This window comes from Pseudophryne corroboree (assembly GCF_028390025.1).
Source record: "Pseudophryne corroboree isolate aPseCor3 chromosome 3 unlocalized genomic scaffold, aPseCor3.hap2 SUPER_3_unloc_10, whole genome shotgun sequence".
Lineage (NCBI taxonomy): Eukaryota > Metazoa > Chordata > Amphibia > Anura > Myobatrachidae > Pseudophryne > Pseudophryne corroboree.
Window position 1 is genome coordinate 2,083,321 of NW_026967494.1, and position 13,132 is coordinate 2,096,452.

At 48.1% G+C, this 13,132-nt stretch overlaps 1 protein-coding gene across 1 annotated transcript in view; it reads left to right on the forward strand.

The window, feature by feature from the left end:
* Nucleotides 1–2,632: 2,632 nt before the first annotated feature.
* LOC134983220 (gastrula zinc finger protein XlCGF57.1-like) overlaps nucleotides 2,633–13,132 on the forward strand; it is a 37,426-nt gene continuing 26,926 nt past the window's right edge. The window contains exons 1-2 of the mRNA XM_063948958.1: nucleotides 2,633–2,725; nucleotides 8,790–9,042. Coding sequence (XP_063805028.1) covers nucleotides 8,886–9,042 — 157 coding nt within the window. The 5' untranslated portion in view covers nucleotides 2,633–2,725; nucleotides 8,790–8,885. The remainder of the gene's footprint in view (nucleotides 2,726–8,789; nucleotides 9,043–13,132) is intronic.

Genomic DNA, 13,132 nt, shown 5'->3' on the forward strand with positions numbered 1-13,132 from the left:
GTGATGACTGGAGAGGTGACTGCTGGGAATGGGACATTATACAGTAACACCGGGGGACGTGTCTTATTGATGACTGGAGAGGTGACTGCTGGGAATGGGACATTATACAGTAACACCGGGGGACGTGTCTTATTGATGACTGGAGAGGTGACTGCTGGGAATGGGGCATTATACAGTAACACCAGGGGATGTGTCCGTGTGATGACTGGACAGGTGACTGCTGGGAATGGGGTATTATACAGTAACACCAGGGGATGTGTCTGGGTGATGACTGGAGAGGTGACTGCTGGGAATGGGGCATTATACAGTAATACCAGAGGACGTGTCTGGGTGATGACTGGAGAGCTGACTGCTGGGAATGGGACATTATACAGTAACACCGGGGGACGTGTCTGGGTGATGACTGGAGAGGGGACTGCTGGGAATGGGACATTATACAGTAACACCGGGGATGTGTCTGGGTGATAACTGGAGAGGTGACTGCTGGGTATTGGACATTATACAGTAACACCAGGATACGTGTCTGGGTGGTGACTGCTGGGAATGGGGCATTATACAGTACACCAGGGGATGTGTCTGGGTGATGACTGGAGAGGTGACTGCTGGGAATGGGGCATTATACAGTACACCAGGGGATGTCTGGGTGATGACTGGAGAGGTGACTGCTGGGAATGGGACATTATACAGTAACACCGGGGGGATGTGTCTGGGTGATAACTGGAGAGGTGACTGCTGGGAATGGGGCATTATACAGTAACACCAGGGGATGTGTCCGTATGATGACTGGACAGGTGACTGCTGGGAATGGGGTATTATACAGTAACACCAGGGGATGTGTCTGGGTGATGACTGGAGAGGTGACTGCTGGGAATGGGGCATTATACAGTAATACCAGGGGATGTCTGGGTGATGACTGGAGAGGTGATTGCTGGGAATGGGACATTATACAGTAACACCAGGGGACGTGTCTGGGTGATTACTGGAGAGGTGACTGCTGGGAATGGGGCATTATACAGTAATACCAGAGGACGTGTCTGGGTGATGACTGGAGAGCTGACTGCTGGGAATGGGACATTATACAGTAACACCAGGTGACGTGTCTGGGTGATGACTGGAGAGGTGACTGCTGGGAATGGGGCATTATACAGTAACACCAGGGGAAGTGTATGGGTGATGACTGGAGAGGTGACTGCTGGGAATGGGACATTATTCAGTAACACCAGGGGATGTGTCTGGGTGATGACTGGAGAGGTGACTGCTGGGAATGGGACATTATACAGTGACACCGGGGGACGTGTCTGGGTGATGACTGGAGAGGGGACTGCTGGGAATGGGACATTATACAGTAACACCGGGGGATGTGTCTGGATGATAACTGGAGAGGTGACTGCTGGGAATGGGGCATTATACAGTAACACCAGGGGATGTGTCCGTATGATGACTGGACAGGTGACTGCTGGGAATGGGGTATTATACAGTAACACCAGGGGATGTGTCTGGGTGATGACTGGAGAGGTGACTGCTGGGAATGGGGCATTATACAGTAATACCAGGGGACGTGTCTGGGTGATGACTGGAGAGGTGACTGCTGGGTATTGGACATTATACAGTAACACCAGGATACGTGTCTGGGTGATGACTGGAGAGGTGACTGCTGGGAATGGGGCATTATACAGTACACCAGGGGATGTGTCTGGGTGATGACTGGAGAGGTGACTGCTGGGAATGGGGCATTATACAGTAACACCAGGGGACGTGTCTGGGTGATGACTGGAGAGGTGACTGCTGGGAATGGGGCATTATATAGTAACACCAGGGGATGTCTGGGTGATGACTGGAGAGGTGACTGCTGGGAATGGGACATTATACAGTAACACCAGGGGACGTGTCTGGGTGATTACTGGAGAGGTGACTGCTGGGAATGGGACATTATACAGTAACATCGGGGGATGTGTCTGGGTGATGACTGGAGAGGTGACTGCTGGGAATGGGGCATTATACAGTAACACCAGGGGATGTGTCTGGGTGGTGACTGGAGAGGTGACTGCTGGGAATGGGGCATTATACAGTAACACCAGGGGACGTGTCCGGGTGATGACTGGAGAGGTGACTGCTGGGAATGGGACATTATACAGTAACACCAGGGGATGTGTCTGGGTGGTGACTGGAGAGGTGACTGCTGGGAATAAGACATTATACAGTGACACCGGGGGATGTGTCTGGGTGATGACTGGAGAGGTGACTGCTGGGAATGGTACATTATACAGTAACACCGGGGGATGTGTCTGGGTGATGACTGGAGAGGTGACTGCTGGGAATGGGACATTATACAGTAACACCGGGGGACGTGTCTGGGTGATGACTGTATCACTGTGTTTGTCAGGTTCCTATAAGGTGTCAGGATGTCACTGTCTATGTCTCCATGCAGGAGGGGGAGTATATAGAGGAACACAGGGGTCTGTACAAGGACGTGATGATGGAGAATCACCGGCCCCTCACATCACTGGGTAAGAGGAGACTGTCATGTATTGTACAGGGGAGAGCAGGTATGGGGGCCCCTATATATACACACATCATCTGATAATCACATATATACACTGTAGTCAGTCACTGTGTGTCTCCTACAGATGGGCCCAGTAACAGAGATACCCCAGAGAGATGTCCCCGTCCTCTGTATTCCCAGGACTGTACAGAGGAGAATCACAGGATCCCACAGGAGGATCAGGTAGGTGGGCTATAGGGTCTCCCCAATAAACCAAAGTGACTGTCACTATATGATCTGTAGAGGAGCTGTGTGTCTTATACACTGATATTATACTGTTTCACCTCAGTTTAATTAGACTATGCAAATGTCATTATAGTGATGGTTTTTTTTTCTGCTGCGGGGTACACTGGGTTCCACAGGGAATAACTTCGAGGTGTAGAGTAGGATCTTGATCCAAGGCACCAACAGGCTAAAAGCTGTGGCTGTTCCCAGAATGCATAGCGCCGCCTCCTCTATAACCCCGTCTCTGTGCACAGGAGCTCAGTTTTGTAGTTGGTGCCATGCAGTGCTGGGGTGCTCCCTCCCTCAGAAGAGCTTTTTCAAGTGAAAAATGAAGACTTCAACGGCTGCAGCAGGAACACTGAGTGTTAGATGTCAGTGAGATATCTGCTGCTGCCGCTCCATCACCTCCCCCAGCGGCGCTGTACACTCCCGCGCCCTGGTTGCCGGGTACCTGCAGCGGAGACTCCGGTTTCCTTCAGTCAGTCACACACCCCGCTGCAGCTCTCCAGGTTTGTATGGCCGCACTCAGGGAGGAGGTAAGAGGGTTACAGGACACATAAGTGTTCTACATGTCTGCTAACAGTGTCAGGGTGTGTACACACGGTGAGATTTTTTTCTTCCGATTCTGACTATATAGTCAGAATTGGAAGAAAAAGAAAAGTTAGTGCAGATCGCGCGGTCGGCATCGAAAGAAAAGATAGACTGTGCAGGCAAGTATAGAAGAGAGAGTCAAAATTGACACTTAGCCAAAATCGCACATAGCCAGTATTGCAGGCACACTCATTATGTGCGATACTGACTATGTGCCGAGCCGGCCCCTGTCGCATAGTGAGAAACGGGCATAGCCCGGGTCTCACAATGTGTACACACCCTTAGTTAAGAAAGAGTGCATTTAGTTGTTGTTATATAGTACAAGTACCCTGTGATATACATCCAGTCTTTACTGTGCATTGTTATATCTATTGAGTGTATAGCTATACTTAGTGTTGCTTTGTATTGCTAGGCCAGTGCAGTTTTATTGCATGTTATAATTTCGGCATTGTACAATGTGACTGTGTGTGCATATAGCTGCTGTGTGATCTCTACTCTGTGTATCTCACTCCTACTGCTATCCCTATATTCTATAACCTGAGGGGGCTAAGTGCGTCAGGGTTATTGTTTAATATATGCAGTTCACAGGATATGCTTATTGTGTATTTTTCTCTATTATTTTTATTCACCATATATCTCTTGAATCCCCTGGTTGTGCTGATACACTGCACAGGGGGTTCTTGTCAGGTATTGTGCTGCTGATATTGTACTGTGTTGCCTTGCATTGAGCTTTCAGATATGTCAGCTACAGAGGGCAATGGTGCTGCGGCTGATCCCACAGTGCGTGGTGGTGACGCTGCAGACACGTTAGAGGAAAACATAGCAGTAGAGGGTTCAGATTCTGGGGGTTCCTTACCCCCCAGTGGGACCGTAGCAACGGGGGTTCAAATTGACCCACCTTGGGCTACTTTTTCCATGTTATTAAGTACGCTGGTAACTAGACTTGCGCCCCCTATGGGACCTCATGTGCTGGTACAACTGCTTATGGTCCCTGCGGTTAATCCGCCATGGGCAGATCACCTGTCCACTCAGTTATAGCAATTGAACCAATCACTGACTAAACAGAAATGTAATCCTCGCCCGCCTAAGACCAAGGGGTCCTCTAAGCGGGCCATTACTTCCTCACAATCCACCCACGTCCCAGACACCTCGTCTGATGAGGATGGCGTCTATACTGACCCCACAGACACTGATCCAGATAATTCTGATGGGGAATCTGTCTCACAGGTGGATGTTCCTGACTTATTGGAGGCTATCAGGCTAATTCTTCAAATTACTGATGACCCAGAGCCTGACGCGGCCCCTAAGAAACCGGACAGATTTAAACGTCAGAAAGTCGTTAAACAAGTTTTACCTCATTCTGACCATTTAGTTGACATACGTCAGGAATCCTGGGAAAATCCAGGAAAGAAATTCACGTCTCACAAGAAGATGCTGGCTCGCTATCCCCTCGCTGCTGAGCTAAGTAAGAATTGGGAAACACCCCCGCTGGTGGATTCGCAGGTGGCGCAGCTGGTGGTATCCTCAGCTCTGCCTGTAACTACCGTCTTGTCTCTGAAAGAACCGACGGATAAGCGTGTGGAGGGTTGTTTAAAGGCGATTTACACCCTAGCAGGAGCTGTGTATCGGCCCACTCTTGCAGCGACATGGGCTGGAGAGGCTATTGAAGCGTGGGCTCAGAAGGTGGAAGCGGAGCTGCCTTCCAACTTTTCTGATATTGCTAGACAATGTCTATCGTATATTGTCACAGCTTCTCATTACATTAAGAGGGCGGCTTCTGATGCGTTATTCTGGCGGCCAAGGCTTCTACTATGTCCATTTTGGCTCGCCGAATTCTTTGATTATGATCCTGGTCTGTGGATCTGGATTGTAAGAAAGCCCTGGATGTGCTCACTTTAAGGGAGACATTCTTTTTGGAGAAGACCTCAACAAGATAGTGGCTGACTTAGCTTCTGCTAAAACAGCGTGTCCACCTAGTACTGCTCCTTTTGGTACCGAAGTACTTCCTTTCGTCCTTCAGGGAAAGCAAAAGGTCAGGCGTACCCGAAACAGGCTCGCACTTCCAAACCCACTAAGCCCAAACCTTAATGGGCTTGGGCTGCCCGTCAGCCTGCTGCATGACGGGGCGGGCCTCCCTCTGGGGGATCCCAGAGTGGGGTGCAGACTTCTAGGGTTTACCCAGGAATGGTTGAAGACCACTTCAGATGCCTTGATACACTCAAGGTTACGCCGTATCCTTCAAAAGTCGTCCCCCTCATCTATTTTGCCTGACAGACGTCCCTTCGGATCAGGTGAAGGAAAAAACTCTTCTTTCTGGTAGTACAGTCCCTCCTGGACAGGTGCCTCTGGTTCAGGGAGGCAAGGGGTACTATTCACTGCTGTTCCTAGTCCCGAAACCGAATGAGTCCTCTTGGCCCATTCTCAACATCAAGTCCTTGAACAAATATGTGAGATTCTCCAAGTTTCATATGGAAACTCTCTGCTCTATTGTTCTGGCCTTGGAGCCCGGGGATTATATGGTCTCCCTGGACATACAGGATGTTTACCTGCATATTCGTATAGCAATGTCGCATCAGTAGTACCTGAGGTTTGCTGTTGGCAACCTCCATTACCAATTTTGGGAGTTACCTTTTGGTTTGACCACAGCCCCGCGAGTCTTCACCAAGGTCATGGCGGTAATGACGGCTGTACTCCGCCGTCAAGGGGTCAGGATCCTACCGTATCTGGACAACTTGTTGATCCTGGCTAATTCCCCAGAAATTCTCCTACGCCACATAGATATGACGCTCCAGTTTCTGTAAGTCCATGGGTGCCTCATCAACTGGAAGAAATCTTCCCTGGACCCTGCTCAGAGCATGGTGCACCTGGTGGCGTTGATGGACACTCAAAACCAGCGGTTGTTCTTGTCTCAGGAGAATGTCTTGAAGCCTCAGGACAGGATTCGATGCCTTCTATCTCATCCGCAAGTGTCGATACATTCGGCGATGCAAGTGCTAGGTCTCATGGGGTCTGCATTCGACACGGTGGAGTACGCTCAATTCCATTTCCGCCCTCTGCAGAATTTGGTACTTGCCGAGTGGGATGGCCTCCCTCACCGGATCAGGTCTCATATGATCTCCTTGTCTCCGGAGGTCCGTCTGTCTCTAAGCTGGTGGCTGCAAGACCAACGATTGAGCAGGGGTCGTCCCTTCTGGATCTCTAACTGACTGGGTCCTTCTGACGATGGATGCCAGTCTGAGAGGTTGGGGCGTGGTTTTGGAGCATCAGTTCCTTAAGGGTCGGTGAACCAAGGAGGAGAGTCTCCTCCCGATAAACATTCTGAAACTGCAGGCTGTGTTCAATGCACTGAACTTGGCCCAGCAGCTGATACAGAACAGACCTGTTCAAGTACAGTCGGACAACGCCACCATGGTGGCGTACATAAATCGTCAAAGTGGCACTCGAAGCCGCATGGCAATGAGGGAAGTATCAATGATTCTTCAGTGGGCGGAACGTCATCTGCCAGCTATATTGGCAGTGTTCATTCAGGGGGTCCTAAACTGGGAAGCGGACTTCCTCAGTCGTCAAGACGTACACGCCGGAGAGTGGAGCCTCCATCCAGAAGTATTTCAACTACTCGTGGACAAATAGGGCCTCCCAGATGTGGACCTGATGGCGTCTTGACACAATCACAATTTTCCGGTCTTCGGGACAAGGGATCCTCAAGCATCGTTCGTAGACGCATTGGCAGTTCCATGGAACTTTCAGCTGCCATACGTGTTCCCTCCGTTGTCACTCCTGCCCAGAGTAATAAGGAAGTTCAAGCAAGAAGGAGGAATCCTACTTCTGATCGCTCCAGCGTGGCCCAGACGGCATTGGTTCTCAGACCTTCAGGGTCTATTGATAGAGCGTCCCCTTCTACTTCCGCAGCGCCCAGATCTCCTCGTTCAGGGCCCCTGTGTATATCATGATTTGGCCCAGTTAGCTTTGACTGAGTGGCTCTTGGAGCTTCCATTCTGAGGGCTAAAGGATTTTCTGAGGCGATCATTCAAACCATGTTGAAGGCCTGGAAACCGGTTTCTGCTCTGGTTTATCATAGGGTCTGGAGTTCTTACTTTGCTTGGTGCACCACTAACAATCATGATGCTTACCAATTTAGTACGGCCAAACTTTTGGCCTTTCTACAACAGGGCCTGGACTTGGGCCTTCGTCTGGCCTCCATCAAGGTTCATATTTCTGCCTTGTCGGTTTGGTTGCAGAGGAAAATTGCGACTCTACCTGATGTTCATACATTCACTCAGGGTGTGTTGCAGATTCAACCTCCTTACGTCCCGCCTGTGGCTTCTTGGGACTTGTCGGTGGTTCTGGAGGCATTACAAGGGTCTCCGTTTTTTGCTGGCTATTGCCTCTGCTAGACGGGTGTCGGATTTGGGTGCCTTGTCTTGTAGGTCTCCATATCTGATTTTTCACCGTGAGCGGGCGGTTCATAGAACACGTCCCGGGTACCTACCTAAGGTGGTTTCTTCTTTCCACCTTAATCATGAGATTGTGGTTCCAGCCTTTGCCTCTCCTAAATTGTCTTCCAAAGAGTGGTCTTTGAATTTGGTACGTATCTATGTGAAGAGAACTGCCTCCATTCGGAAGTCTGATTCTCTCTTTGTACTGTTTGGTTTTCACAAATGTGGCTGTCCTGCTCACAAGCGGACCTTGGCCAGATGGATTAGAATGGTGATTGCACATGCTTATGTACAGGCTGGTCGTCCAGCTCCTGCGACTATCAATGCCCATTCTACTCTGTCTGTTGAACCTTCTTGGGCGGCCCGCCGTGGTGCGACCCTTGAACAATTGTGCAAGGTGGCTACTTGGTCCTCAGTGAACACGTTCATAAGGTTCTATGCCTTCGATGCTTCCGCCTCCCAGGATGCTTCCTTTGGATGACGGGTTCTTGTGCCCGCTACAGTGCATCCCCTCCCATGAGGAACTGCTTTAGGACATCCCCGATGTTGTTCCCTGTGGAACCCAGTGTACACTGCAGCCGAAAACAAGATTTATGGTAAGAACTTACAGTTGTTAAATCTGTCTGCGAGGTACACTGGGTTCCACAGGGCGCCCACCCTGACGCACTTGGCTTTTTTTGGTTGGTATGGCAGTAGCTGCTGACACCTTCTCCTGTCGTGAGAGTGTGGTGTATGTGGCTACTAATGATTGTCGTCTCTTTTACCTGCTACTGCATTGGACTGGTTAACAAAAACTGAACTCCTGTGCACGGAGGCAGGGTTATAGAGGAGGCAGCGCTATGCATTCTGGGAACAGTCAAAGCTTTTAGCCTGCTGGTTGCTCGGATCAAGATCATACTTTACACCCCAATGTTATTCCCTGTGGAACCCAGTGTACCTCGCAGAAAGATTTAACAGTAAAATCTCGGGTTTTTGCTTTTTTTTTGTTTTTTTAGGTAGAACGTGTGTCTGATATTAAAACAGAAAATATAGAGGGAGAAGAAGAGAAGTATCTAACTGTTATAAAGGCAGAAGATATAGAGGGAGAAGAGATGTATCTAACTGTTATAAAGGTAGAAGATACAGAGGAAGAAGAAGAGACGTATGTGACTGATATGAAGGCAGAAGATATAGGGGGAGAAGAAGAGACGTATATGAAGGGTGATAAGCAGTGTAAGGAGGAGGAGATCCCTACAGATATCAGCACAGGTGAGTAATAAACACTTATTACAGAAAAGAGTCATATATTCTCCTTGCTCAGTCACTACAGCAATCTCTTATCCTACACCCTCCTCTGTCAGTACAAACTAATGAGGAATATGTATTTTCCCAGTGGGGGAGTCAGGAGCCATCAGCCCCTATTATACTCCTGCTCTCCCCCTCACATCATGTCACTGTGTGTTACCAGCCCAGAGATGTGACCAGTCTCCTCCCCACACTCTCTGGTGTATCTCGTACATCAGGAACCATCAGCCCCTATTATACTCCTGCTATCCCCCTCACATCATGTCACTGTGTGTTACCAGCCCAGAGATCTGACCAGTCTCTTCCCCACACTCTCTGGTGTATCTCATACATCAGGAGACATCAGCCCCTATTATACTCCTGCTCTCCCCCACACATCATGTCACTGTGTGTTACCAGCCCAGAGATCTGACCAGTCTCCTCATCACACTCTCTGGTGTATCTCATACATCAGGAGCCATCAGCCCCTATTATACTCCTGCTCTCCCCCTCACATCATGTCACTGTGTGTTACCAGCCCAGAGACCTGATCAGTCTCCTCCCCACTCTCTCTGGTGTATGTCATACATCAGGAGCCATCAGCCCCTATTATACTCCTGCTCTCCCCCTCACATCATGTCACCGTGTGTTACCAGCCCAGAGATCTGATCAGTCTCCTCCCCACACTCTCTGGTGTATCTCATACATCAGGAGACATCAGCCCCTATTATACTCCTGCTCTCCCCCACACATCATGTCACTGTGTGTTACCAGCCCAGAGATCTGACCAGTCTCCTCATCACACTCTCTGGTGTATGTCATACATCAGGAGCCATCAGCCCCTATTATACTCCTGCTCTCCCCCTCACATCATGTCACTGTGTGTTACCAGTCCAGAGATCTGACCAGTCTCTTCCCCACACTCTCTGGTGTATCTCATACATCAGGAGACATCAGCCCCTATTATACTCCTGCTCTCCCCCACACATCATGTCTGACAATGCTAAATTCCTTTGTCGTATAAACAACCCTTTATGAAGCTAAGAACACTGTACGCTGTTTGCTTAAGAAGTACCGTGATGGTACGCTATCTGCGTAGCGATCGCTCAGCCGTAGGCGAGACGCTCAAGCGTCACGTTCGCTCACGGCCCAGTGATCACAGGACACGTTATTGGTTATGTCTAGGGGAACGATTCGCTATGGCGTAGCTTACGCTCGAGACCACGAGGAGGTCACCAGCGATGCAGACGCTCACAACACTATACCTTTATGTTAAAACCTTATACCAATAAAATACACTGAATACCTTAATGTGAGTACAGGGTGTAAGTGCAACCTTGTGTAACCTGACTATCTACAAAGCTGCTTGAGTGTCACCGACGCTCAAGTGAACACTTTACACTATAGAAAATACACAGATACTGGTTTAGGTTCCAAGGCCTATTAACTGTATTATATCTAATATACTTGTAAAAGGGGATAACAGTACATATGATACACTACAATATAACAGAGACTTCCTAACCACAGATCTAAACAATAAATACAAAAAGACAATACTATACTAACCTAAATGCTATACAATACAATGCTATAATACTATGAGAGATATAAGAGTAAAGAAGAGAGAGAGAGATGGAGAGAGAGAGAGAGAAATTGGCTCACAGAAAGACAATGATTACGGAGAGAAAACTTACGCACAAAGGGTATGATCGCCTGCGCCTCGATATCCAGCTCCCGATTATCAGCAGATAACCGTTGATGAGAGAGTGAGTTTGGATATGGTCGGCCTGCCTATTTATGCCCCACACACAATGCAATCTCATAGTCCCTACAATCCCATTGTTCATTGGCCGAAGGAATTCGGCCCTGCATCATAGCAAAAGGTCATAGGGTGATTCATACAGGTGGGCTGTGACGATTTCCAACAGCTCAGGTGGGTGGGAAACTGGGTTTCCCGCCGCATACCTGAGTATGTGCAAATCTTAGAAATGGACATAAACTTCTTATGTCCATAACTATTCGCACGAGCGATTAATACGCTCCAAACCAACACCGGAATATTGCTAATTAAATACTCTTCCGATGGGTACCAAACACTGCTGTATGATTCCTGTTAGACCCTTTGTACGATATAAGGAGGGATTCCTCAGCTCTGGGACATTGTATTTTAACCAAACTTTCAGAAACTATCAAAGGGACCATGATCTATAAACTACATTAATTGTGAACATTTGTAACGAATGAGTCGCACGCTACGACTACGTGAACTCTACCGTAAATATGCATACCGCGCCTGCGAGTGAACGCTATTGCGGGTATGCGCCTTCACGGGAGAGCGCACGCACGCGCAGCACGGACCAGTGTGCGGTGCAAATATGGCAGTGTGCATTGAGACATTTTTCTGACTTCGACAGTCCACCCTTTGGCAGTCAATAATAACTGCCACAAAACTTTTAAGGAGAAAAATGTAAGTCAGGGGTTAATTGATTTCCATGGTGGGGTAAGGAAGAAGAGAGGAGTAGGTGTGAAAAGGGTATGACCTAGTGAGAAAGTAGAAGCATGTGTGTATGATTCCATGTTTGGGGGGTCATGTATCATCGTGCCATACGTGTGGTAAATCAAGCTTCGAGGTATTGCGAAGTATACATTTGAATTCCTTCTTATCCCGTACTAAGGGTCTGTGGATGGGCTGTCAAACTCTACCGAGCTCACTTCGGCTGTGGTTGCAACAAAATGGGGATGCACATTTTAGTTGATGATACATGAATGGGGGAGGTATGTGGTTGCTGATATCTGTGCCTGTATTCCCTATCGTCTATGTGTGTTATTACCTGAGGGTTGTAGAGATGAAGATAAAGAACACTTATGGAAAATGCAATGATATTCTATGTCAGGGAAATGTACATCTGTCGTCGAAGTTGTGTTCGGTATCTGTTGAGAGTCGTCTTCTTTGCGCTGTATTGCTCCTTAGGCATGAGCAAATAGCTTTGTCTAAGCCATCAGATTTACAAAAAAATGTTGGGCTAGCGTGAGTTTAAAAGTACTAGGGAAACTGGGGATCCATGGCAAAGTTCATCAAGTGTCCATTTCTCAAGTGGTCAAAAGCTTCATCTTTGGTCTGGTCTGTTGTCTTGTCTGTATACCGTCTCGTCAACTTCCTCGTCCAAGGGGTCTTTGTATCTTGGAGAAAAGCAGAAAAACAGGTGAAAGAAACGGACCGCATAATCACATTTTCATCACATTCTGGTTTCTATCATTGGGTCATAAATCAAATCCAGGTTAATTACGGTTTCCTCACTCCTTAAGCTCATCACTCTTGTACTTTGTTTGCACCTCATTAAAGCCTGCCCGCATCTAAATATCAATCCAATCGATATAACGACACCTACGATACATAGGAGAAACTTTCCAACATCCATGATGACTCCTTGAGCCCAGTCTCCCAAACCGGAGAACCAATTTCGCGGGTTCAACCATGACACCCAACCAGTCAGCTCATTACCTACAGCAGCAAGGGTGAGATTGTGTTTTCGACGAAATTCCCACTTTAATTGCAGAATATCATCCATCTTTTGGTCTATGACCTCTACCGGATCCTCGGTGCTATTTGTGATATACGTGCAACACTTTATGCCGTACTGTGTTGCCAAGGTAACACAATATCCGCCTGTTACTGCTGTAAGGTAATTAAGAACCATCCTATGCTGAACCAGTTCTGTTTTGTAAGCTTGGAGTTCTCTTCCAGTGTATCTAAACGTGTCATCATACATTTCAGTGATATTATCTAACAAATTGGCGAGTGCGGAAATGTATTTATAATTCATCACTCCTCGAGCGGTACGAGTGAAATCTAACGCTACCAGAACCTGAATCCCGGTGGATTCATGGATAAGATCAGAGGCCGGATGCTCTAACCTTTCTGACAGTTGTCTTTTAACCCGGTGCTCGTAGTGAGTGTGAGTATAAGGAGCTTGGGCACCACGGTGTATGTCCTTCATTTTGTCATGTGTAAAAGTCATCACTTCAGGCAATACCTTTCCAATATAACACAATCCTTCAGAGTTTGGGGCAA